Below are 26392 nucleotides of genomic sequence, written 5' to 3'. Positions count from 1 at the left end.
TCATGGCTTAAGTCTATTCAGCGTGGTAGGGAAGGTATATAGAAGAATGGTAGAGAAAGTAAGAGAGGTATCAGAAGGCCTAATGAGTGATGAACAGGGTGGCTTTAGGAGAGGCAGAGAAAGTACGGATCAAATATTTGCAGAGGCAGTTTGTGGAGAAGGCTTGTGGGAAGGACCATAAGGTGTTTATGGTATTCATGGATCTGGAAAAATCACATGACAGAGAAGGACTGTGCAAAATTTTGCGCTTGTACAGTGTTAGGCATGTGTAAGGGTAAATGGGCATATAAGTGAATGGTTCACAATGTGTGTGGGCTTGTGACAAGGTTGTGTAAGGTCTCCATGGTGGTTCAATATATGTATATGAATGAGGTGGTGAGAGAGGTAAAAATGCATGTAATGAAGAAAGGGATGGTATTGGTAATGGATGGTGATGGATGTAGTATCTCAAATTTAGTGCCAACTTTAACATGCGGCTGTGAGACATTGGTTTGGCATAAAAATGAAAAGTCAAGAGTAAGAGCAGTGGAGATCAGACTGCTGAGGAATGTATGTGGAGTACAGAGGGTGGATAGGATTCGAAATAATATAATTCGTGAAAGATATGGAATGAGGAAGTGGATGGACACCAGAATCGAAGAGTGTGTACTGAGGTGGTATGGTCATGTGGAGAGAACAGATAACAATAGTGTTGAAAAAGGTAAATCTGAGTGAATTTGAAGGGGGGAGGAGGTGAGGTAGGCCAGGGAGAAGGTGGAGAGATATGGTGGATGAATGTGTGAGGAAGAGAGGTTTGGAAGTCGGTGAGGCTAGGGAACTGACAAGAGATCGAGCTGGCTGGGTGAATGTTGTGAGAAGTGCATGATCAGGGATTTGGCACCTCTTTTTAACGTGGCAGCGTCCAGATTCACTCTATCAGTTATGTTTACAGTATGTGAAGCTACAGAGTGTGGTGAATGTTTTTGTTGTATCCGATAGAGCCAGGATTCCGGGGGCTTGAATGATGAGTGAATGGAAGCGTGGCCCATTGGACTGGGCAAATTTGGGCTCTCTGGACATTGCTACTCCTCACCCTGCCCTAGGGTGGGAAAGGAAGTCATGATGATGATGATGGTGATGCATACTGATGATGCAGAACTACTACTAAGTACAGAACAAGATCTTGGTAGACTCATGAAGAGTTTTGTAGATATCTGCGATTGTCATGCCATGAGAGTAAATTTAGAAAATAGTAAAGTGATGGTTATTGGGAGAAAAGGTGACTTCCAGTGTGATATTAGTGATTGGAGGGAGACCGGAATTGGCGGGAGAGTTCAAATACCTGGGTACAGTGTTAGAAAAGAGAGGAAAATATGCAAAAGAAATGGACAGTAGAGTGACTCAAGGAAGGAAATTAGCTGATGCGATGAGGGCCTTGATAAGAAACAGAGGCTTGAGTGTTGCAACTGCATAAGGCATACGTGGAGGAGTATTAGTACCAAGTTTAATGTATGGGTGTGTGACTTTGATGTGGCATGATAATGAAGAATCAAGAGTAAGAGCAGTGGAAGTGGGACTGCTGAGGATTGTATGTGAAGTATAGAGAGTGGATAGGATATAGAGTGATGTGATTTGTGACAGATGCAGAGTGAGGAAGGTTGTGGACACTAGAATCAAAGAGTGTGTACTGAGATTGTATGGTTATGTGCAGATGGTGGATGACAACAGAGTGGTGAAAAGGTATATCGGAGTGAATTTTAAGGAAAGTGAAGGCGAATTAGGTCAAGGAGAAGGTGGAGGGATATGGTGGATGAGTGTGTGAGGAAGGGAGGTATGGAAGTTGGTGAGGCTAAGGGACAGACAAGAGATTGAGTTGGTTGGATGAATTTTGTGTGGAGGAGCGCATGACCAGGGATCTGGCCCCTCTTTTTAACGTGACGGCATTTGGATTTACTCTGTCAGATAGGTATATGTGAAGCCACAGTACGTGGCAAATCCTTTTGGCCCAGCAGATGGAGCCAGGATTCCGGGGGCTTGAATGATAAAGTGAATGGAAGCATGGCCCATTGAATTCGGCAAACTTTGGCTGTCTGGACACTGCTGCTCATCGTGCCCCCCTAGGGAGGAGAGGGACGTATGGATGATGATGCTGAACGTTGGACCAGCTCAAGGTAGTCATTAATACCAAAATTCGTTATAAGAGTTTTCTGTATTTTGAGGGTTTGCTGTATATGTATCATCATCATCATCAACCAGACCTCCTTTCCAACTCTAGGGCAGGATGAGGAGTAGCACGTCCAAACAGCCCAAGTTTACCCAGTACAATGGCCCACACTTCCATTCACTCATCATTCAAGCCCCCGGAAGCCTGGCTGTATCGGATACGCCAAAAACATTCACCATGTTCTGTAGCTTCACATAAATGTATCTGATAGAGTCAATCCAGATGCTGTCACATTAAAAAGGGATGCCAAATCCCTGATTGTGCACTTCTTCTCACAACATTCATCCGGCCAGCTCGATCTCTTGTCAGTTCCCTAGCCTCACCGACTTCCACATCTCTCTTCCACACACACTCATCCACAATATCCTTCCACCTTCTTCTTACCCTACCTCATCTCCTTCCTCCTTCAAATTCACCCAGATATGTCTTTTTTACCACTGTATTGTTATTAATTCTCCCCACATGACCATATCATTTCAGTACAGTACACTCTCTTTGATTCTGGTGTCCACAGACTTCCTCACTCCACATCTTCTCGAATCACATTATTTTGGATCCTATCTATTCTCTGTACTCCGCATACATTCCTCAGCAGTCCCATCTGCACTGCGCTCTTACTCTTGACATTTCATATTCATGCCAGACCATAGTCTCACATTCATATGTTGAAGTTGTCACTAACACTCCTTCATGTAAGCCTTGCACAGCTACAACACTCAAGCTTCTGTTTCTTATCAATGCCTTCATAGCACCAGCTACTTTCCTTCCTTGTGTCACTCTACTTTCCACTTCTGTTGCACATTTTCCTCTCCTTTTCTATAAGTCTACCCAGGTATTTGAACTCTCTCACCAGTTCTAGTCTTTCTCCATTCACTGTAACATTGCACTGGAAGTCACCTTCTCTCTCAGTAACCATCACTTTACACTTTTTTACATTTACTCTCAAGGCACGACGATCACAGACATTAGCAAAACTCTGCACTCTTCTGCCAAGTCCTTGTGCGGTATTTGGAAGTAGTACTGCATCATCAGCATATAATAGATTTGAGATATTCCATCCATCACCATTCATTACCAACACCATCCCTGTCTCCATTACTCGTGTTTTTAAATCTTTCCTCACCCCATCCATATATATGTATGTATATATATATATATATATATATATATATATATATATTTATATATTGAACAACCATGGGGACATCACACAACCTTTTCACACACCCACGCAGATTGTGAACCATTCACTTGGATGCCCATTTACCCTTACACATGCCTCACTACCATCATAAAAACTCTTGACTGCACCCAGCAACTTACCATCTACACCTTACATGCGCAAAACCTTCCACAATTCTTCTCTGTTCACCTTGTCGTATGCTTTTTCCAGATCCATGAATTCCATAAACACCTTATGGTCCTTCTCACAAACCTTGTCCACTGTCTGTCTTACTGCAGATATTTGATCCACACATCCTCTACCACTCCTAAAGCCACCCTGTTCATCACTCACTAGGAGTTCTGATATCTCTTACTTACACTAAAATAATTCTTCCATATACCTTTCCTGCCACACTCAGTAAACTTATGCCACGATAATTCTTGCACTCACTTTGCTTACCTTTATTTTTGTACGGGGGTACAATCACAGCCTTTTATCTCTCTGCTGGCGCAGCTTCACTCATCCATGCCTTCCTACATATCTCTAACAAGCATTTCATTCCGCTTTCTCAGCTAGACTGAATGATATCTGCATACACCTCATCAATATCAGCTGCTTTCCCATTTTTCAGCCATTTCACAACTCACCTTTAGTGCAGCAAGTGTGAAAAAAAGAAGAGGGGGGGGGGAAGCTGTGCTCGATCTTGTTATGAACCAAAGATCCAGTCGGTGAGGTCGTATGTAAACACACTCTCTTTGGTGTCTTAAGGCAGACGTATTTGTGGTAATCTGTCTTTAAATATATTTTTTATGAAAAAATGAGGCTCTTAGAACCTAACCCCCTATTTTACATTTTACATGTAAATATATGTCATGTTTTAGCGTGAAATCAATTTTGTACGAGGTTCTGCATAACCTATCTCATGTTGTATGAAGAGTCAACTGTAGTAGTAAGCCTTAAAGACTTCGATTACCCCTTGGTCCATTGACTGCAACAAAGACACGGTGTTGGTGGAAGGATTGCCACCTCAATATTGCTGGCCCATTCCTTCATCGCGGGCGGGTGGCTAGGCACGTTATCCGCCGCCATGAGAAATTTGTTTGCCAAATTTTCACATGATGCATATATACCTCTTCAGTACATGAGAGAGGTGCGAGTGGAAATATGATGAACAGATAGCTAAAGTCAACCAAGCCTTTTTCTTCGACATACAGATAACCCCAGGGTTCTCCTTAACATACCCCACCAGAGCCCTGAGGTTCTTGGAATGGTAGACTAGGAGCGGCTTCAACTTGAGGTCTCCCTCGGCATTGCCCCCCAGCAGCTGTGTCAGCTGCTTCTTTGAGGCCTTGAATTCTAGCGTAGACCATTCCTCTATTGCAAGATGTGTCTTGGAGGACATTCTCTTCCAAAAGAGCCCAGTCTCGTCAAAATTCAACACCTTCGCACTATAGTCATCCTCAGCGATGATGCATTTCAGCTTGTCAGGAAACATTGCTGCTGCCACCATATCTGCACTCGCCGCCTCACCGTACGTCTTCACATGGTGGAGGTTTGCCCGCCTCTTGAACCGGTCAGACCACCCATAGCTCGCCTTAAAGGTCTCACTCTCATCAAGATCATGCCTGACCTTTAATTCGTCCCAGAGCAAGAGAGCCTTTGTGCATATTATTGCCTGGCTCATGGGTGCCTTGCGCCAGTTCTGATCTTCCACCCACTTGGGGTGCATCCACTCAAGCTCTTTCGTCACAGGCTCCCAGTGGCGGGTGATATGGGAGGCGGATAAGGTTGCAGCCTTAATGGCCTCCTACTTCTTTATGACTGTGGAGACACTCTGCTGGGCCAGGCGGAGAGCCAATGCAATAGCACACGCACCTTAGCCTTTGTCATTCTGCTTAACCCCTTCGTTACCGCATTCCTCCCCCTCCCCCGCTCAGCTACCCCCTCTACCGAACCGAATTTCCCCCAGGCATGGCTCTTTCGTGGGGTAGTATTTATTTTATCATTACATTATTTCTATTTGCTTTATATTATTTATTTTTGTATTGGTAAGTAGATATTGACCTCGAGATGTGTTTATGATATGTCAAAATAATGAATATGACAATATTACATGTCTATCCAACCGATTTAGTAAACATACAGTATACAGATAAATATAGTAGATAGAGATATAAATCAATGAATAAGGAGGAGAATAATGATTGTATTATTTACCTTATAAGTATGAAGAAGATCCATGAAGAATGAGGTAGGAGGCAGGCAGGTCAAAAGTAGGTGGGGAGAGGGGTGATGCACTTCAAGGCCAAACTGATACCAGAATTAGTATCACTTTCCCCACTACTGTCACTCACTTCACCGTCATTCTCAGGCATGTACTCTTCATCAGAGTCGCTCACAGTTATGTCAGATTGTGTTTCGTTATCGTCAGACACTTCTAAGTCACTATCCAAGTCAGATTCATTGCCGTAGGACGCCATGGCACTGAAGTAAAGCCAAAAGCACTGACACGTGCGGCTGCTTGAAAAACACTAAGGCATGTTCCCACACACTTTCCTGTGGTACCACCACTGTTACTAAGCTAGCGAGAGTCCCCTTACTAAGAAGCACTATCTGGCTATATTATATCACATGTTATAGGACATATATACCAAATTCAGAATATATAGAGTTGCCATATGTCATCACACGAGATCGCAAAGCACCCAAACCGAGGAAGAGGAAGCCCAATAGGCCCCTATAATGATCGTGAGTACCCTAGTACTCATGATCGTATTCGGTTCCACTGCCGACATTTCATTTTGAGTACAGGAGTACACATCTCGGAAATTTGGTAAAGAAGGGGTTAAGGATTTCCAATATCACCTCTAGTGACACAGTCTTTTGCACACGCTTTGTGGGAACATCACCAACACCACCACTAGCAGGCTGCTTACCATCATGACTAGGGCCTCCACTTGCCCCACCACATGCAACACCCTTACCAGACATTATTATCACACTTGTTTGGGTCCAGAATCACACAATATTACACTCTACACACGATTACAATCACTGCTGTACTCACGGCATTGCTCGAACGTGTTACAATGCACTATGATAGCAACTTGCGTAACGGTGGTGGTGCAACACGATGCGTGGTGGGCGAGCGTAAGGGAGATCCTCACTCTGAGATGGCCGGTGCGAGAAGAGCGATATGGGTGAGCGCTGGGTGAGTGATGGTTGTGGGGCCTATGTGAGCTTTTCTGCGCATCCTGGGAGGCGGGTGGGTTCAGCTGGCTGCGGGAACGGGTGTGATTCAGAATTTCGGCCTGTTGTCTTTGGGTACGACATATGGGGGCTCGCCCATCGGGTATTGGGGTGTGGTGGTATTTGTACCCCCATCATTAAGCCGGAGTATCGCATCTAGGGGTATCGTATATCGGGGTATTAGTGTAACTTGTTTTGTTGCAGCTTTTTGTCTGTTAGAGTCTGTGTTCATGTTTGAGGTTCTGTTAATGTGAAGGATAAAGCATTCTGATAACAGGCACTCACAGTTGTAGCAGTGGCCCTATAAAGTACATTAAAGTGTGGAAAACAGTCTCACAGTTGTAGCAGTGGCCCTATAAAGTACATTAAAGTGTGGAAAACAGTCTCACAGTTGTAGCAGTGGCCCTATAAAGTACATTAAAGTGTGGAAAACAGTCTCACAGTTGTAGCAGTGGCCCTATAAAGTACATTAAAGTGTGGAAAACAGTGTTGAAGTTGTACAAGTACATGGTGATTATATAAATCAGTGAATGAAAAACTTGGAGCCATTCCCACATTCCCAGCCCATCAGTTCCCTCAGCTTGAAATTATTATTACCCATTCCCCTCCCATGTTTGGGTACAAGAAGGATTACGGTGAGATGTTCGAGCTATTCTCATGGTAAAATGATAATGGTTGAGGTTACAGGTATAAGTGGAAGCTTATGAATTAAGATTGATATAATTTTCAGTATTTTCTTCTTGATATAATTTTGCAATATTTTCAGCCTGTCTTAGTTATCAGTTACCAAGACATGCAGTTGTAACAGGTTCCATAGATTCCGAACCTCACACTTAGTTGTGGAATAAAGATACGGATGCTGATGATTGAGGTTTTCCCACAGAGCAGTCACTCATGCTTCCTCTTTCCTTGTTACTAGATCCTAACTCCCCTGTCTTACATCAGAAGGGTCAGGATGTTGATGATTAATTTTTCCATATAGAACCGAGGCGACATGAACACTCGGAACTCTGGTGGGCCAGTGGCAGGCAGTGGACCACCCCAGAGCCAGCCAGGAGGAGGCTTCACCCAGCGTGGCCCCAGGAACACACAAGGTCGGGGCCCACCCAGAGACAGACCTTACAGGCCCAACAGCGAGGACAACTCTGAGCTTGGTTGGTGCTGGCCTATAGTTCGTCCACCTTAACTTGGCAAAGGTTTTTGTCTTTTGGAGCTCACTTTCCTTAGCTCAGTGGCAGAATATGACAGTGGTATACCTTTACTTCCTTCGCATAACATTTCATAACTAGCATTCTGCTTGTGTGTTAATGTCTTGTTACAGCTCAGCATTCAAGATGGAAAGAAGACAGTTTTAGGCCAAGTTAAAGTGGACAGTATAGTGTAGCTGCTGGGAGCTGAGCTTCGGGCGAACCGTACTAGAATTAATATTTATTCATCTGTGCATCATTGTCTACTAGACTTCCTTGTTTGAATTGGGTATGGAGATCTATAGCAGCTCAGTGTTCTTGGATTTCTCTGAGGGTATGAATCAAAGGCAGTAAGGTAGTATATGATTGTAGAAAGCATTCACGATATATTTTAAATGCTCTGCCAACGCTAAATGTTCATTAGGAGTTGAAGAAGTTGTGAGAGATTACATCAGCTGTTCAAGAGACAAAACTTGGTGGCATATCAAATGCTTTTGGCTTAAGAGTTACCAGTTTCCATCACCAACACCTTTGGTTTAAAGGTTACCACGGTTCCCTTCTCCAACACCTTTGGTTTAAAGGTTGCTGCAGTTCCTGTCTCAATCACGTTTAGTTTTAGGGCTACCTCCTCTGGAGTCAGTTAGGTTTCACTTCATGGGAAATTAAAATACTGTGAATGGGGAAGTGTCATGATGGGCGTGTGTTGATGCCACTAGAATATATATATATATATATATATATATATATATTTTTTTTTTTTTTTAAGACTAACATGGTTGCATGTGTCAGTCTTGTCACCTAATGGTGGCTCTCCATGTTGCTCGATCTCTGGCAGCCAACCTGTTCAGTCTCTTATCCCCGAGGTCATGCTCAATGGCCTCGTTCCAGATCTTTTTCGGTTTACCTCTAGCAACCCTACCCATAATGTTAGCGCCTCTGACATACTGCACCCGGTTGTCATCCCCAATCTTCTCCACACGCCCAAACCATCTCAGACTGCTTCTCCTCCTCACAGCTCCAATACATTCCAGCCCTATCCTACCTCTTAACTCCTCCATTGTTACCGTAGCCTCCCACTCCTCGCATTCTAGGACATACTGCTATTTGCTATTTTTTTTACTGTCAATAGATGAAGTGAAAGATTTTTGTGGTGTGGATATGATAGAAAGTGTTATGAGAAACACATTGAGGTTGTTTGGCCATATGGAGAGGATGGAGAGTGAGAGACTAACGAGGAAAGTTTATGTGAGTGAGGTGGAGAGGGGGAGAGGGAGGGGGAGGCCAAGGATGAGATGGAGGGATGGATTGGAGAGGTATGTGAGAGAGAGGGGTTTGAGCTGGGAGCATGGTATTGAAATTGCAGGGGACAGGGTGATATGGAGACGATTTGTTTGTGGCCACGCGTTACAGGATAATGGCGTCTGGCAATAGGTAGAGAGGTAGATAGAATAGATGTGCTGATAGTTAACTACCATTTTATTCAGTACAGTAATCACTCGATAATTTGGACACACTGTATTTTGACATTAGGCCTTGGCTCTGTTATATCCGTATCCGGATTTATTTCTCCTTGTCTGAACAAAAAATATCTGACATTGCTGGTTGGGCAGCCTACGAATTAAAAAAAAATCAGTTTGGTGGCTGGGCGGCTGGCCTCTCTGGTCAAGCACAGGTAATAGACCGTAACCCACACGCTGAGCAAATATTGCCGTCCAGCTCCTCACCGAACAGGCAAAGTCCCCCGGTCACCTGTATCACTTGGATGCTACCAGCTGCGCGCAAGTAATACAGACCCTAACCCACAGGCTCAGCAGATATGGCCGTCTGCCTCTTCACTGAACAAAGTCCCCTGACCTCCATCACTCAGAGCCAACAGCTGTGTGCAAGTAATACAGACCTGAACTCACAACCTCGGCAAATGTGGCCGTCTGCCACCTCACTGAGCGGTCAAAGTCCCCTGGCCTCCCAGATAGAGCTAATGGCCATGCACGAGTAATACAGACCCTAACCCACAAGCTGAACAGAAATGGCTGTCTGTTTCACTGCCGAATGGTCAAAGTTGCCTGGCCCCCCTCTCAAGGTGAGCCATTTGCTGGTAAAAAAAACGTAGCCCACCAGCTAATAAGAAATGGCTGTCCTCCTCCATACCAAATGGTCAGAGTTGCCTGGCTGGCCAGTCGAGACATGGCATCGCTTTGTTCAGTGACGGTTACCATACGCCCCCAGCATTCATTGTATATTTCCATTGGTTGGAGGAGGAAGAGTTTTCCAACATAAAAGTGATTACTAGTGATGGGCAATACCAGTGATTAAATTTAGATACGATACTGATTACCTTTTTGGCCAGTATCGGTGGTATCGATTACCGATACCGATAGCTAGGTAGTTCCCTAATTAATACTTTTTCAGTCTGATGAACTACCGAAAGATTTGATAAAATTACTCAATGGGCCCAGTCCAGGTAAAATGATTTTATTGCCACTGTTTTTAAGGGATGTGAGCACCAAAACTGCCATTCAGTGCATAAATAAATTTTAAAATCATCACTTCCCCATTAAATAGTATTTTTGAAAATATATATCTATCTATTGCCAGACGCCTCAATCCCGTTTGGGGTGGCCACAAACAAATCGCCTCCAAGTCACCCTGTCCCCCGCCATTTCACTGCCCTGCTCGCAACTCACCCCCCCCTCTCTCATATACCTCTCCACCCCATCCCTCCATCTCATCCTCGGCCTCCCCCTCCCTCTTCCCCCCTCCACCTCACTCACATACACTCTCTTTGTCAGTCTTTCACCCTCCATCCTCTCCACATGGCCAAACCACCTCAGTGTGTTCCTCATAACGCTTCCTATCACATCCACATCCACACCACAATGCTCCTTTATATCCTCATTCGTCAGCCTGTCTCTCCACGTGACTCCACAGGCTCCTCTTAAATAACTCATTTCCACTGCTCTCACTCTTGACTTGTGTCCTTCCAACATCACTTCTGTACGTTAGAGTTGGTATCACAATACTGTCATGTAGTAACTTTTTCACTTCCATGCTCACTTCCCTGTTTCTTATCACTGCTTTCAAGGAACCAGCAACCTTTCTTCCCTACTGTACCCTTTCAAGCACTTCACCCTCCAAACCTCCATCCTTACTCATCACACTACCCAAATACTTAAACGTACTCACATTTTCCAATTCCTCACCATCTAACCTCGCTGTACATTCACTAACTTCACCTCTCTCAAAGACCATCACTTTACTCTTCCCTACATTCACCTTTAGGTTCCGTTTCTTACACACTCTCTCAAACTCATCCACCAAGCCTTGCAGCTCCCCTTCGACTTCACTCAACAACACAGTATCATCTGCAAACAGCAGTACAGGGAGTTTCCAAACACTATCCTCTCTCACCAGGGCCACTCCAACATCCACTACCCTACCTTGTACCTCTTTTATTACCCCATCCATGTACAGATTGAACAACCATGGAGACATGACACATCCCTGTTTCAAACCAACTTTCAAAGAGAAAAATTCACTTAGTTCACCATCCACATGCACTGCAGCCTTCGCACCATCGTACATACCCTTCACAGCATTCAACAACTTCCCATCTACTCCATATATTCTTAACACTTTCCACACTCCTTGTCTATCCACCCTGTCATATGCTTTCTCCAAATCCATGAATGCCGCATACAACTTCTTTCCCTTCTCTAGAAACTTTTCCACTAAAGATCTAAGAATGAATATCTGATCTACACAACCTCTTCCCTTCCTAAAGCCTCCCTGTTCTTCTCCAACTAATTTCTCTGTTCTTTCTCTAACTCTGTCTGTAAGTATCCTACCATACACTTTTGCTATTATACTAAGAAGACAAATGCCCCTATGATTACCACACACTTATAATTATACCTGACTTCCAGTCCTCCGGGACTCTACCTTCCTCCCAGGCCAATCTGCACATCTTCCACATCCATTCTACTACTATCTCTCCCCCATGCTTCAGCATTTCACCACACACTCCATCAATTCTTGGGGCTTTCCCCGATTTAACTTTCTTCATTGCTTCCACAACTTCTATCCTACTGATTTCTTCCTGTCCTCTCACCTCCCTCCTTCTCCCAGCCATTCCCCAGCCACTTATACTCGCATTACTTCCATCCTCTATGTTCAACAATTCCTTAAAGTGTTCTCTCCATCTGCTCACTTTTTCTCCCTTCTCCACTAGTAATCTACCATTTTTATCTTTCACTCCCCTGCTAACTTCACTTCCACCCTGTCTTACTCTTTTCACTTCTCTCCAGAACATTTTCTTACAGTCCCTCCACTTTACACTCAAATTCCTTCCAAATTCCTCATCCACTCTCTTCTTACTCTCTCTTACTAATCTTTTCACCTCTCTCTTCCTTTCCACATATAACTCTCTCTTCCGCCTCTCAACTTCTTCCACGCCCCTATTTCTCACTCATTCATTGTATGCTTTCTTCTTTTGTGCCACAGCCTGTTTCACCTCTTCATTCTACCACACTGTTCCTTGCACCCCCCTCCATCTTCTCTTCCTTCCACACACCACATCACATGCTGCACATATTTCTTCTGTAAATATCTTACACACACCTTCCACGTCTCCCATCTGCTCCAATTCATATTTGCCCAATCGTTCCTCCACTTCTCTCTTATACTCTGCCTTTTTCTCATCCTCTTGTAACCCTTCCACTCTCCTTGCAATTACTCCTTCCTCTCGTCTTTCCCTTCTTCTATTCCTCCATCTCACTTGCATCCTACTTCTGGCCACCACCAAGTAGTGGTCAGAAAGTCCACTCCCCCAACCTCTATACACTCTTGCATCCTTTACACATCTTCGCATCCTTTCATCCACACACACATAATCAATCATTGCCTTCCTTTCATTCAGTTCACCACCCACCCTTCTCATCACTCGCCATGTATACCTGTGGATCATTTTATGCCTGAAGAGGGTATTGCCTATCACCAACCCCCTCCCAACACAAATGTCCACTAACGCACTCTCATTCTCATCTATCTCGGCAGGCACACCCCACTCACCAACTATTCCATCCACCTTCACATTACCAACTTTACCATTCATATCACCAATCAAAAACGCTCTCTCATTCCTTTCAGTTAATTGGAAAGTCTGCTCTAGTACTCATAGTAATTGATACCTAGCCATCAGTATCAATACTTGCAGATAAACAGTTAGTATCAGGAGTACAATATCACATTTTTGGTACTGTATTGATAAGGCCACCACTAGAGATTATGTTAGTCACTAGACCACATGGGATTACTGTACACGAACTAGAGGCTAGTGGGTTATGACACTTGTTCACTGCGTGGTAAGTACTGTACTTTATTAAAATTGTTTTTGCAACCTTTGTCTTCTTCATTTATTTATTTGTGAATTTTTGTTGTTTTTGCATTGTTATTTTAATGTCTAGCATTATATTGGATATTCTCATGTGCATTTTGATGTCTAATTAACTGAAATACCGAAGAACACTGCCACAGTTCAGAGGGGTACTATATATAGGCTCTAGGCCATGTAGGGTATAGGTTGGTAGGGTAATACTCGGTGTCCAGATTTCATGCGAATCCTGATACACCAGTGGCTCTGTTACGTCAGATAATCGAAGGATTACTGTATTTGTTGCATTCTTGATTATGTGTTTGGGAGTTGATCACTGAGTTATTTAAGAGGAGCCTGTGGACTCACATGGAGAGACAGGCTGACGAATGAGGATATAAAGGAGCGTTGTGGTGTTGATGTGGATGTGATAGGAAGCGTTATGAGGAACACACTGAAGTGGTTTGGCCATGTGGAGAGGATGGAGGTTGAAAGACTGATGAAGAGAGTGTATGTGAGTGAGGTGGAGGGAGGGAGGGGGAGGCCGAGGATGAGATGGAGGGACGGGGTGGAGAGGTATGTGAGAGAGGGGGGTGTGAGTTGGGAGCAGGGCAGTGAAATGGCGGTGGACAGGGCGACTTGGAGGCGATTTATTTGTGGCCACCCCAAACGGGATTGAGGCGTCTGGCAATAGACAGATAGATAGATAGACTATCTTGACATTCTGACATCGTTACTATAAAGGGTTGTTCAGTGCCGGAGGTTATTAACCCCTTAACCGCAGGGCGTCACTTTCATGACGCTTGGGAGCAAGTGATCATACCGCGAGGTGTCACTTTTGCGATTCTGTGTTATTTTGAATTCACCCAGGCTTTCAAGTGGTAGCTTGTATCATCTATCAGTACTGCCAGTGTCGAACACTAGTCAGCACTCCTAATCTCATCTGTACTCCCATCCATTGTTGACAATTTAGCCATTTCTCCCCGTTCTTGACTCCCCTCCCTACCTTCCCTCCATTACCCTCTCCTCTCGCCTGCCTGGCCGTGCTATGCTAAGTAAATCTTTCCTGGAATTTTCCACTGATTTCGTCCATTGAAATAAGCCCTATGCTCTATTCTTATACAAAATAATATATACCAAAAAGAAATAAGGTAAGTGAGAGTGCCATACACCTGGAATTGGCTAATTATCACCTAACAACACCTCATGTGCACTCGTTCGCTAATTTTCGCTGTTTATTTCCCCTTGAAATATGCCGTATAGTCTTTTCTCGTACTAAAAATATATATACGGAGGGAAGGGAGAAGCCTAAGTGATATTTACATTCACCTGGAACTACCTAATTTATAATGTATTGTCTAGATTTCCTGCCAATCATTTTACAGCTGTATATTAGCAGCTCTCAAGAGGCTGACGTTGGCAGTAATGCATTCTCCCTAGGTAAGCCCCCCCGGCTCCCCCACTATCAGTTTACTGTCGTCTTTCAAGGTGAAAGTACGTCGGATTCGCTCCTGCTAACTTCCGCTGCATTTTAGCCCCATGCAAAGGGCCCTGTGACCTTTACCCCCTACTAAACCTCGTGTGGAAAGAAGTAAAGGGCTGACAATTGATAAGAAAGTGACTACGATCTTTCTGTTGAGTAAAACAGTGCAAGTGGAATTGTAAATAATGTGTAAACAGCAAGTGAAAGCAATGAATGTAAATAAAGTGAACAGTGGAAAATAGTTTTATAAGTTATTTCAAGTGACAGTGCATAACAGTGTAAATAAAATAGAAATGTAAATAATGTAAATAAAATAGAGAACGTAAATAGAAATGTAAACGAGTAATATTATAAGAATACGAGTATATATACTAGGAGTAATGAAAGTGAAAGTTTCACTCTAGCATGTATGAATACTGTGAGTTATGAGAGTGAAGGTGAAAGTGACATTCACTCTCAATGCTAGTATACAGGATGAGAAAGTGAATGCTACGTATTTTACTGAAAGAAATTGAATCCCTACAGTGACAATAAACTATTATTACTGAAGGAAACTTATGGATAAAGACTGTAGATATATATAAGTGTTATATAGTAATAGAAATATAAACTGTGAGTGTTTTTTTGAATAATAAATGACAGAACACCAGCAGCGAACGATCGGAAGTGGGAAGGTCATACGCCCTCGTAATTTTCATTGCTTTCACAGTTTTTTTTTTTTCTTTCTTTCTTTCTTTCTTTTTTTCCTTTTTTTTTGAGTATGGATTCCAAACTATTTGAGAATCATAGAATAGTGTTTCTAGTGATAATATCGGGCTGTGGTAATCATATTATGGGATTTCGGGAAGTGTAAAGTGGAGACTTCGTTACCCAACTTCAGAGGTCTCCACAAGTCCTACGGTACTCGACGAAGGCTCAACAAACACTTCAGGAGAAAGCTGAAGGTATGTGCCATAAGCATATGTGATTTTGATATTCTAAGACTATTAACTGATTTTTGGCAAATATTTTTAGAGAGTGTGTCGGAGCGCGAATATGCCCGCGGGAGCTGCAAGAAAAAGCAAAACAAGCCCGCGGTTAGGGGGTTAAGGGGTTAATGGGATATATTACTCTTTGCATCAATACTCTCTCTTTCACATTAAACACAAAAACGAACAAAAGAATGAGCGCTAAATGTATGTTTAACTTTCATCAGAAAGACCTTAGCAACTCATCTTCCTCCAGTTTATTTTAAAGTATTTTTCTGACTTTTGGTTAGGTTAGGATTATTAGGTACAGTTAAACTCGGTTAGGTTAGGTTTAGTTAAACAGGACAGTCCCTTCCACCATTATGCTGAGGAATAAAAATACTAGAGCTGTCACAGCTGTACAGCTAAAAACAACGGGGAAACTGATTTAACAAGCAACATTTATTTATGGGTAATGCATTACAGTATCAGTTGTTCATGGGCTATGCAATTACTGGTAAATGGCATTTTCAGGAAGGCTTCAAGAATGAACAAATTTCAAGAATTAGCGAGGGGGCTTGGAACGTAACCCTCGCTAATTAGGTGGCGGTGGTTACTGTACTGTATGATACTGTACTGTATTGTAATCAATACAGTACTGTACTTGAATCTGAAAAAATATCGTAATTAGTGAACATACAGAAGTGTAATGAAACATTAGGCCTGGAAGTCACAGATAACACTTCCTGGACTGCCGAGATGATTCCGGACATCTGCCGAACAATCAATGATTTTCGTAAATGAGACTATTTCTCAAAACTGCCAAAATGTCGGATCTACCAAATAATCAGCTGCTGAATAGTAGGACTTTTACTGTGTGTATATATATATACAGTGGGGCACCAATTTTCGCGCCTAATTGGGTCCAAAAATAATGCGCGAAAGTGGAATTAGCGAAAGTTGGGGCATTGTCTTTATGGCAAAAAGGCTAATTGGTTCCCGGTTATCCTAAAGTAACATCAGATTTTCATTTTCACTTGCAATACAGTACATCAAATCACTATTGTACATTGCATTGTGAGATACAAACAATAAAAACTGTACAGTACACATTATATGAGGAGAAACATACCACAGAGACCAGGTTGAGGTGTTTAATGGATGTTGGGGGTAAGTATCCGAGGCGCGTGGCGGGCTTATTTAGCCACGCCAGACGTATTGGCGCCACCTCTTGCTGCCTCGCTACCACTCTCTCTCTCTGCCTCCTCAGATGCAACTTGATGCAACACTTCCACTCTGTGCTGAATTTCCCTTTGTATAGTAGAGGCCATTGAACCGTGAGAATCCAACACAATGGAGCTAGCACGCTCGTACACAATGGCGGGAATGGGTGGACAGAGTGTTGACATGACGTCATTCAAGATGGTGGTGGGTTGCGGGCGGGCGGTGCAGGAAATTCAAAGTTCAAAATATTGTCCCAAACCCAAAATTTGTGCACGAAAATCGATTTTTTTCAAGCGAAAGTGGAAGTTAGGGAATATTTGGTGCATGCCGCGAAAGTGGATTCCGCGAATCCTGCTGTAGCGAAAGTTGGTGCACTACTGTATATATATATATACAGTATACAGTCATTACTCGTTTTATGATGGGGTTACGTCAGGTCATACCTTATCATATACCGATTTTATCGTAAATCGGTACATTGAAACCCATCATAAAAGGGGGGGTTACGTCAGCTCAACTTCCCAAAGTCACCTAACCAAGACTGAACCATAAATGACAACCCACCTTCATTTCTTCCTGTGTTGGTCCAAGGCTGGGGGACAGCCTGTGCTTGCAAGCACTAGTGATCAGCCTCTGAGTCAGACAGGAACAGGTTAGGGGGAAGGGAATCTGGCCCATACCTGCACCAACCTTAGCACTGGGACCCATACCTCCACCAACCATAGCACTGGGGCCCACACTGGCACTGACCTTAACCACTGGGCACCAAATCCACAGTACTGTAGTACGATGTTTGGCTGAGAGGTGAGGATAACGGGTACACACATGAACAAGCTGAAAAGACAGGGCTTTGAAGGGGTGGCGGGACCTGAACCATAACAATGCATGAACACCGGGGCCGCCATCTTGCCTGAGACAAGTGACAGTCACCTTGCGTGTTCCTGGCGCTTTCTGATGGCAGAATCGTTATAGCGGGAAATTTATTGTAAATTGAATATTGAGGTGAAGCTTTTCTATTACCGTTGTAGTGAAATATTATAAACCAAAACATCGTAAAATGAGTAATGACTGTATACATACAGTATGTATATGCAGGTATTTATATATATATATATATATATATATATATATATATATATATATACAGAAATCTCGCCCCGAACACATTCTCACCGAATGCACTCGCAATTATACGCGGTTAGTGCCTGGATATGTATAAGACAACGTAAGATTAAAGAACCATTACGAAAACTATAAATTTACGCAAGAGAGGCGGCCTGTGAAAGGGCAAATCCTCGATCATCAGTGCAGCACCACGCACGGTTTGTTTTGATCACGTGATGGTGTCCTGCTTTTCCATAGTACTAAATATTTACATTACTGTTCTGGTAAGTTTATGTACAAGTTAAAGTACTATTAAATAACGTTAAAGCAAGAAGTAAAGTCTTATAACCAGTTTACCTGATAGGCATCGGAATATTGCCTTTTTTATTTGTTCGTTAAAGATTTGCAGCACAGATTTTCCTCGATACTGTATTTGTAAGTTAAATGTTTACTCTTCTGGTATGTAAGTTAAAGCACTTAAATAAAGTTAAAGCATTAAATAAAGCCTTGTAACCAGTTGACCTGATTTATATGATTACCCATGATCGGCGGGTTCCAAGACAATTCTCCATGAAGTAAATTCGCCGTCAGACAATTCCCTCTCAAAACATGGACGAATCCCCGTCAGGACAATTCGCACCCTGAACAATTCCCCGTCATTCTATAAATACAGTATAATTATTTCGCCTTTGAATTAGATTTTAGCATCACCCACAGCTGTCTTCATTAATGACAGCAAATTGTCTTGTTATTGTTGTGATGGCAAATTGACGACGACGAATTGTCCCGAGACCAATCGGCATCGGAATGTTGCCTTGTGTTTACGTATTTGTTTTTGAAGTTTTGCAATGCAGTACTGTATTTGTAAGTTATAACATTAAATAAACCTTCTAACCACTTGAAGTGCTTCATATTGATTACCAATGGCAGATAACAGCAAAAGACCACATTTAGGGGGTCTAGGGAGCAAAATAAGGAGCAGTTAAAACTTACGCAGTTTCGCGCCGAACGCGCCATGGTTGGAACGAAACCCTCGCGTTAGGGGCGAGTTTGCTGTATATCAATCTATCTATATATCTGTCTATGTATATATATATATATATATATATATATATATATATATATATATGTATGTATGTATGCATGTGTATGTATATATACAGTAATCCCTTTAAGACCCAGACACCCTAAGTCCTGGACATTTTGGGTTTGGGTCCATTAGTCCAAGTCTCAGATTATTCCCTAGAATATTTGGATATCTGGGACACCAAAAATGGCCAAGAAACCTCAAAATTCAGAAAAAAAAACGATATATGTTCGTCCATACTCTAAATTTGCCGCGGTGTTGAACAGCTGTGTTTTGACGCATAGTTCAGGCAACATTTGCAAGAGTGCCCCTGCATCCTCCCCATTTCCCGCCTACCTACCGTTGTGACTGCACACTCGTCGCCATGGCTGCCCACATGCTCGCTTTTGTGAATAAACAGTGAATAAGCTGCAATACCTCGCCACCAGACCACATGGGAATTTACAGTGTTGTGCGGTGTTAAGAAATTACAGTTCAGAGTGCAAAGGATTTAGTGCAGAGTGCAACACTGGTGTGTTGCAACTGGCATGGCATAAGTAAGAACAGAATGTGCAGTGTTAAACAATTATAATTCACAGTGCAAAGGATTAAGTGCAGTACAATGCTTGATTACTGTACGTGCTTCAAGTGCACCTTCGCCATTGAGGAGGCAGGTTAATCTTCGTGACGGCCACGGACCTGTCGTAAGTACCCTGTACATTGCTAAATATTTTCCTTACTCACCTTTAATTTCTCATTCTTTGGTTCCTTTTCATTTATTTTATGGTTTCTGTCCCTTATTTGTGTGAATAGGGTCTTAAATAGGTGCTGTGCATGTCCAGTGGGGAGTTATTTAAGTGGCTTTCAAAGTTAGGTTGGGTTGGGGTCTCTACTGTAAGTATCTGTCCAGGGGCATTTTTCCCAAGTTCTGGACAAGACCAAGTCCTGGCTGTTACTCGGGCTCTATTATGTCGGCTCTTGGAGGGATTACTGTATATCTATCTATCTATCTATACCATATATATATATATATAAATGTCTGTCTGTTTGTATGTATATACAGTAATCCCTCCACTACCTGATGTAATAGAGCCAGAGGCATGTCCGGAAGGTGGGGCCCTGCCTGCTGGACTGGTACTTAAAGACCCTAACCCAGCCTACTGTAATTTGAAAGCCATGTAAACAACTCCCTACCTGACATGCATAGCACCTATTTAAACCTATTTAAGACCCTATTCACACCAGTAATGGACATAAAACATGAAATAAATGAAAAGGAACCAGAGAATGAGGAATTAAAAGTGGTTATGGAAAATAGCAGTGTACAGGGTACTTACAGCACATCTGTGGCTGCCTTCTCTAAAGGCTTTGGCAATGGTGAAAATGCTCTTGAAGCACATACAGTAATCCAGTGTTGTGCTGCACTTAATTCTTTGCACTGTGAGCTATAATTGTTTAACACTGCACATTTTGTTCTTAATTGCACCATGCCAGTTTCAACCACCAGTTTGCACTCAACAGTTAGTCCTTTGCACTCTAAATTCTAATTTCTTAACACTGCACAGCACTGTAAATTCCCATGTGGTCTAGTGGCTAGGTATTGCAGTTTATTCACTGTTTTTTCACAAAAACGAGCACGTGTGGCATCATCCATTGCGATGAGCATCTACTCGTGATGGCAGTTAGGTGGTAACTGGTAAGGGGGGGAGGGGATGAGGGGGCCGTGTGTAAACACAGCTGGCCTGTTTGGCGCCGCACAGCAATTTCAAATTACTGGTGGGAAAAAATTTGGATTTGTTTTGTTTTTTTCTTTTTTTGGCCATTTTTTGGGTTTCGAAGGTCCAGGCCCACAATGTCCGGTAAGTGGGGAGTCCAGAAAGTGGACTTTCAGATAGTACAGGGATTACTATATATATATAAACACAGTATATACAGTGGGCTTGCCTACTGTGCAAGCTCAGAGTGCGCGAATCGCATTGTGCGGGAGTGACCAAAAATCATGACCAAAAACCTTGATTGCGCAAGTTTACTTCACAGAATGCGAGGTAGAGTCAAGTAGTGGCTCAAAACGCCATTTTCCATGGTATGCGACCCCCTACCCCCACACAAAGCGCCAATAGTGACCTAGAGGCTCTTGGGGAAGGTGCTCTAAAGGAGTCTACAGTAAGATCTCGCCAGTAACAACTTCGACAATAACGTTTTCAGCAATAACAGTGAGTTAGAATAGATACCCAGTTTCTGTAATAATGACAGTTATTTCGTGAATACCAAGTTGTTATACTGCCAATACGTTCATAACAAGATGAGGAATGAAACAAACAAGCAAGAAGAGATAAAGGAAATTGCCGAAGATGTGAGCAGTAGTGAGGAGGAGAGGGAGGATCTTCCCCTCACTACTTCCCCTGACTCGCCCACAGCCGTCCCCTCCTCCTTCACTGCCCCACTTGACTCACCAGCTGCCTCCCCCTCCACCTTCACAGCCCCACCTGACTCACCTGCTTCACCTGGCATACCAGCAACCCCCACCATAATGTCTGTTGCTGCATTCTGGAAGAAATGTAACATTCAACAGGCCATGAATTTCTTCGTCAAAGCCTGGAATAATACAACATTGGCAACCGTTAAACAAGCATGGTGCCGCCGGGGTGGCGATGGAGGCACTCTAAGTGTGTTACCACGCCTTGGAACCCCTGTTATTTAAGTCCATCAGGCCTGTTGTCTACTGTTGTTAAGGTGACTGCCCATGTTGTTATTGTAGCTATATCTGTAGTACAGTGTCTGAAAAATTTTCCCTTTATTATGTAACTAAGCGCCAAGAAAGGTCCAGGTATGAGGGGGTGCTGCCCATATGTAATTTTTCACATAAGATTATGTATTCTCAGTGCGCAAATTCACACTGCGCGAGGTCGCGGACAGCCCAATCTCTTGCGCACTGTGTGAGCCCACTATATATATATATATGTGTGTGTGTGTACATATATGTATATATATACATTAAGACCTGACTATTACGGACTAATTGGAGCCCAAACCGTTCTGAAAAATGCGGAATTCTGATAAAAGTGACATCCGGACTTTTTCCGATATATTAGGCATAAGTCCAGATTGTATGAACGATTTTTAAACTGTTTTGAATACCATTGCGGTACTGCATTGTGATATAAATTCACTACATTAATCTATCTATCTATCTATTGCCAGACGCCTGAATCCCGTTTGGGGTGGCCACAAACAAATCGCCTCCAAGTCGCCCTGTCCCCCGCCATTTCACTACCCTGCTCCCAACTCACACCCCCCTCTCTCATATACCTCTCCACCCCATCCCTCCATCTCATCCTCGGTCTCCCCCTCCCTCTTCCACCCTCCACCTCACTCACATACACTCTCTTCGTCAGTCTTTCACCCTCCATCCTCTCCACATGGCCAAACCACCTCAGTGTGTTCCTCACAACGCTTCCTATCACATCCACATCAACACCACAACGCTCCTTTATATCCTCATTCGTCAGCCTGTCTCTCCACGTGACTCCACAAGCTCCTCTTAAATAACTCATTTCCACTGCTCTCACTCTTGACTTGTGTCCTTCCAACAACGTCCAAGCTTCACTTCCGTACGTTAGAGTTGGTATCACAATACTGTAATGTAGTAACTTTTAACTTACATGCTCACTTCCCTGTTTCTTATCACTGCTTTCAAGGAACCAGCAACCTTTCTTCCCTGCTGTACCCTTTCAAGCACTTCACCCTCCAAACCTCCATCCTTACTCATCACACTACCCAAATACTTAAACGTACTCACATTTTCCAATTCCTCACCATCCAACCTCGCTATACATTCACTGACTTCACCTCTCTCAAAGACCATCACTTTACTCTTCCCTACATTCACCTTTAGGTTCCGTTTCTTACACACTCTCTCAAACTCATCCACCAAGCCTTGCAGCTCCCCTTCATCTTCACTCAACAACACAGTATCATCTGCAAACAACAGTACAGGGAGTTTCCAAACACTATCCTCTCTCACCAGGGCCACTCCAACATCCACTACCCTACCTTGTACCTCTTTTATTACCCCATCCATGTACAGATTGAACAACCATGGAGACATGACACATCCCTGTTTCAAACCAACTTTCAAAGAGAAAAATTCACTTAGTTCACCATCCACACGCACTGCAGCCTTAGCACCATCATACATACTCTTCACAGCATTCAACAACTTCCCATCTACTCCATATATTCTTAACACTGATAAACTACATTAATCAGGTGGTATAATATATATTATAATACTCTACTCTACACTGATAAACATGTCTTTTATTTACCTTATTGTGGTAAACATAGCTGAAGTGGTCAAGCAGTCTGGACTGCTTCTGGCTTTATCGGACTTTTTCCGATATATAGGAAATTTAGTCCAGTAGCTCCTCGAGTCCGATGAACGCAAATTCTGGTCTACTGAAGTCCGTTATATCGAGGTTTTACTGTATATCTATCTATCTATCTATTGCCAGACTCCTCAATCCCGTTCGGGGTGGCCACAAACAAATCGCCTCCACTTTTCCCTGTCCCCCGCCATTTCACTGCCCTGCTCCCAACTCCCCCCCCCCCTCTCTCTCTCTCATATACCTCTCCATCCCATCCCTCCATCTCATCCTCAGCCTCCCCCTCCCTCTCCCCTCCTCCACCTCACTCACAGACACTCTGTTTGTCAGTCTTTCACCCTCCATCCTCTCCACATGGCCAAACCACCTCAGTGTATTCCTCCTAATGCATCCTATCAGATACACATCCACACCACAATGCTCCTTTATATCCTTATTTGTCAGCCTGTCTCTCCATGTGACTCCACAGGCTCCTCTTAAATAACTCATTTCCACTGCATTCACTCTTGACTTGTGCCTTTCCAACAGTGTCCATGCTTCACTTCCATACGTTAGAGTTGGTATCACAATACTGTCATGTAGTAACTTTTTCACTTCCCTGTTTCTTATCACTGCTTTCAAAGAACCAGCAACCTTTCTTCCTGCTGTACCCTTTCAAGCACTTCACCCTCCAAGCCTCCATCCTTACTCATCACACTATCCAAGTACTTAAATGTACTCACATTTTCCAATTCCTCACCATCCAACCTCGCTGTACATTCACTGACGTCACCTCTCTCAAAGACCATCACTTTACTCTTCCCTACATTCACCTTTAGATTCTGTTTCTTACACACTCTCCCAAACTCATCCACCAAGCCTTGTAGCTCCCCTTCATCTTCACTCAACAACACAGTATCATCTGCAAACAACAGTACAGGGAGTTTCCAAACACTACCCTCTCTCACCAGAGCCTTTCCAACATCCACTACCCTACCTTGTACCTCTTTTATTATCCCATCCATGTACAGGTTGAACAACCATGGAGACATGACACATCCTTGTTTCAACCCAACCTTCAAAGAGAAAAATTCACTCATTTCACCATCCACACGCACTGCAGCCTTAGCACCATCATAGGTACTCTTCACAGCATTCAGCAGCTTCCCATCTACGCCATATATTCTTAATACTTTCCACAATCCTTGTCTATCCACCCTGTCATATGCTTCTCCAAATCCATGAAAGCCGCATACAACTTCTTTCTCCTTCTCTAGAAACTTTTCCACTAAAGATCTAAGAATGAATATCTGATCACGCGTGGCTTCCATTGCGATATAGATCTACTCACGACTGAAGTTAGGCATTAACTGCTGATGACGGGGAAGCAGAGTTGCCAGATCGCAACGGCCACATTACCAAACTCCTCAATTTTCATTACTAAATTTAACTTTTCATTACCAAACTCGTAAAGCTAGCATTTATTCGTCACTAATTATATATACAAATGGAAATACACGTAATCACTCTCCCTATAATTAACAGCATATTGATTATTTTCACACTAGCAGATTAATCAGAGAGAGCAAACAATCCATCGTCTCCATCCTTTGTATCCTCGTATGTGTGAAAAATCCGTTTGGTAATGCATTATTCTGATTCATTACCAAACGAATTTTTCAGTACCAAATTGGCCCACATTTGGTAATGAAAAATACCAAATGGCAACCCTGACAGGGGAGGGGGGAGGAAGGGGTGAAGGGGCCATGGTGTATACCAGGTGATCGACACCACCCGGCATTTTCAAATTTCCGGTGGGAAAAAATTAGGATTTTGCGTGGTTTTTTTTTTTTTTTTTTTTTTTTTTGGATTCTGAAGGTCCAGGCCCACAATGTTCGGTAAGTGGGGTGTCTGGGAAGTGGGCGTCCGGAAAGTACAGGGATTACTGTATATGTGTGTATATATATATATATATATATATATATGTATTTGGTAATGTCTAATCATCTTCTCCCTTATATACATAATGTATTGTTTACTTTAACAACCATGAACTTTGGAACTTTGGCTTGATAGCCCAATAATACCAAAGCACGGTGATGTGTGCTATTCTGTACCTGATGACTTTTTTTATTTGATCTTGAATGTTTGTAAATTAAGGCCATGTACAATATATGTAGTTAAGTCCATGCTAAATAACAAAGTTTTCCTGTTAAAATTTTGTCTGTGCCTATAAAACAAATTTGCTGTATGCCCCAGTTTCATCATCATCATCTGGACCTCCTTCCCACCCAGTGACAGGGTGAAGATTAGAAACATCCAGACAGCCAATGTTTGCCCAATTCAATGGACCACACTTCAATTTACTCAGTATTCAAGCCCTTGAAATCCTGGGTTCGTAAGATAGGCGAAAAAAAGTCACCACTTTCTGTAGCTTCATGTATACCTATCTGATGGAGCCAATCCAAACGCTGTCAGATTAAAAAGGGATGCCCAGTTCCTAGTTATGCACTTCTCCAACCAAAATTACCCCATCCAGCTCGATCTCTTGTCAGTCCCTTAGTCTCACTAACTTCCATATCTTTTCCTCACAGACTCATCCACCTTATCCCTCCACCTTCTTCTTGGCCTACTTTGCCTCCTCCCTCCTTCATATTCTCTCAGATATACCTTTTTCTCCAATATTGTCATCCATTCTCTCTACTTGACCATACCATCTCAGTACACTCTCTTCGATTCTGGTGTCCACAGACTTCCTCACTCCGCATCTTTCACAAATCACATTATTCCATATCCTGTCCACTGTACTCCTCATACATTCCTCGGCAGTCACATCACTGCTCTTACTCTTGACTTTTCATTTTCATGCCACACCATAGTCTCATATCCATATGTTAAAGTTGGCATTAACACTCCTTCATGTAACCCCCATGCAGTGCAACACTGAAGCCTGTTTCTTATCAAGGCTTTCATAGCACCAGCTACTTTCCTTCCTTGTGTCACCATACTTTCCACTTCTTTTGCACATTTTC

General features: G+C 43.0%; 1 protein-coding gene across 3 annotated transcripts in view; it reads left to right on the top strand.

The window, feature by feature from the left end:
- Positions 1–26392, top strand: part of rin (ras GTPase-activating protein-binding protein 2) — a 95767-nt gene that overhangs the window by 45567 nt on the left and 23808 nt on the right. For 2 of the 3 annotated variants that reach the window (XM_080279902.1, XM_080280880.1), the window contains one exon: positions 7600–7771. In XM_080279902.1, coding sequence (XP_080136028.1) covers positions 7600–7771 — 172 coding nt within the window. The remainder of the gene's footprint in view (positions 1–7599; positions 7772–26392) is intronic. The other variant, XM_080280333.1, reaches the window with a different exon arrangement.

The sequence above is a fragment of the Coenobita brevimanus genome, chromosome 1 (assembly GCF_032717465.1).
Source record: "Coenobita brevimanus isolate Jiangsu-jjx chromosome 1, ASM3271746v2, whole genome shotgun sequence".
In the NCBI taxonomy this organism is placed as follows: domain Eukaryota; kingdom Metazoa; phylum Arthropoda; class Malacostraca; order Decapoda; family Coenobitidae; genus Coenobita; species Coenobita brevimanus.
This window is presented reverse-complemented; position numbering and strand designations above follow the sequence as displayed.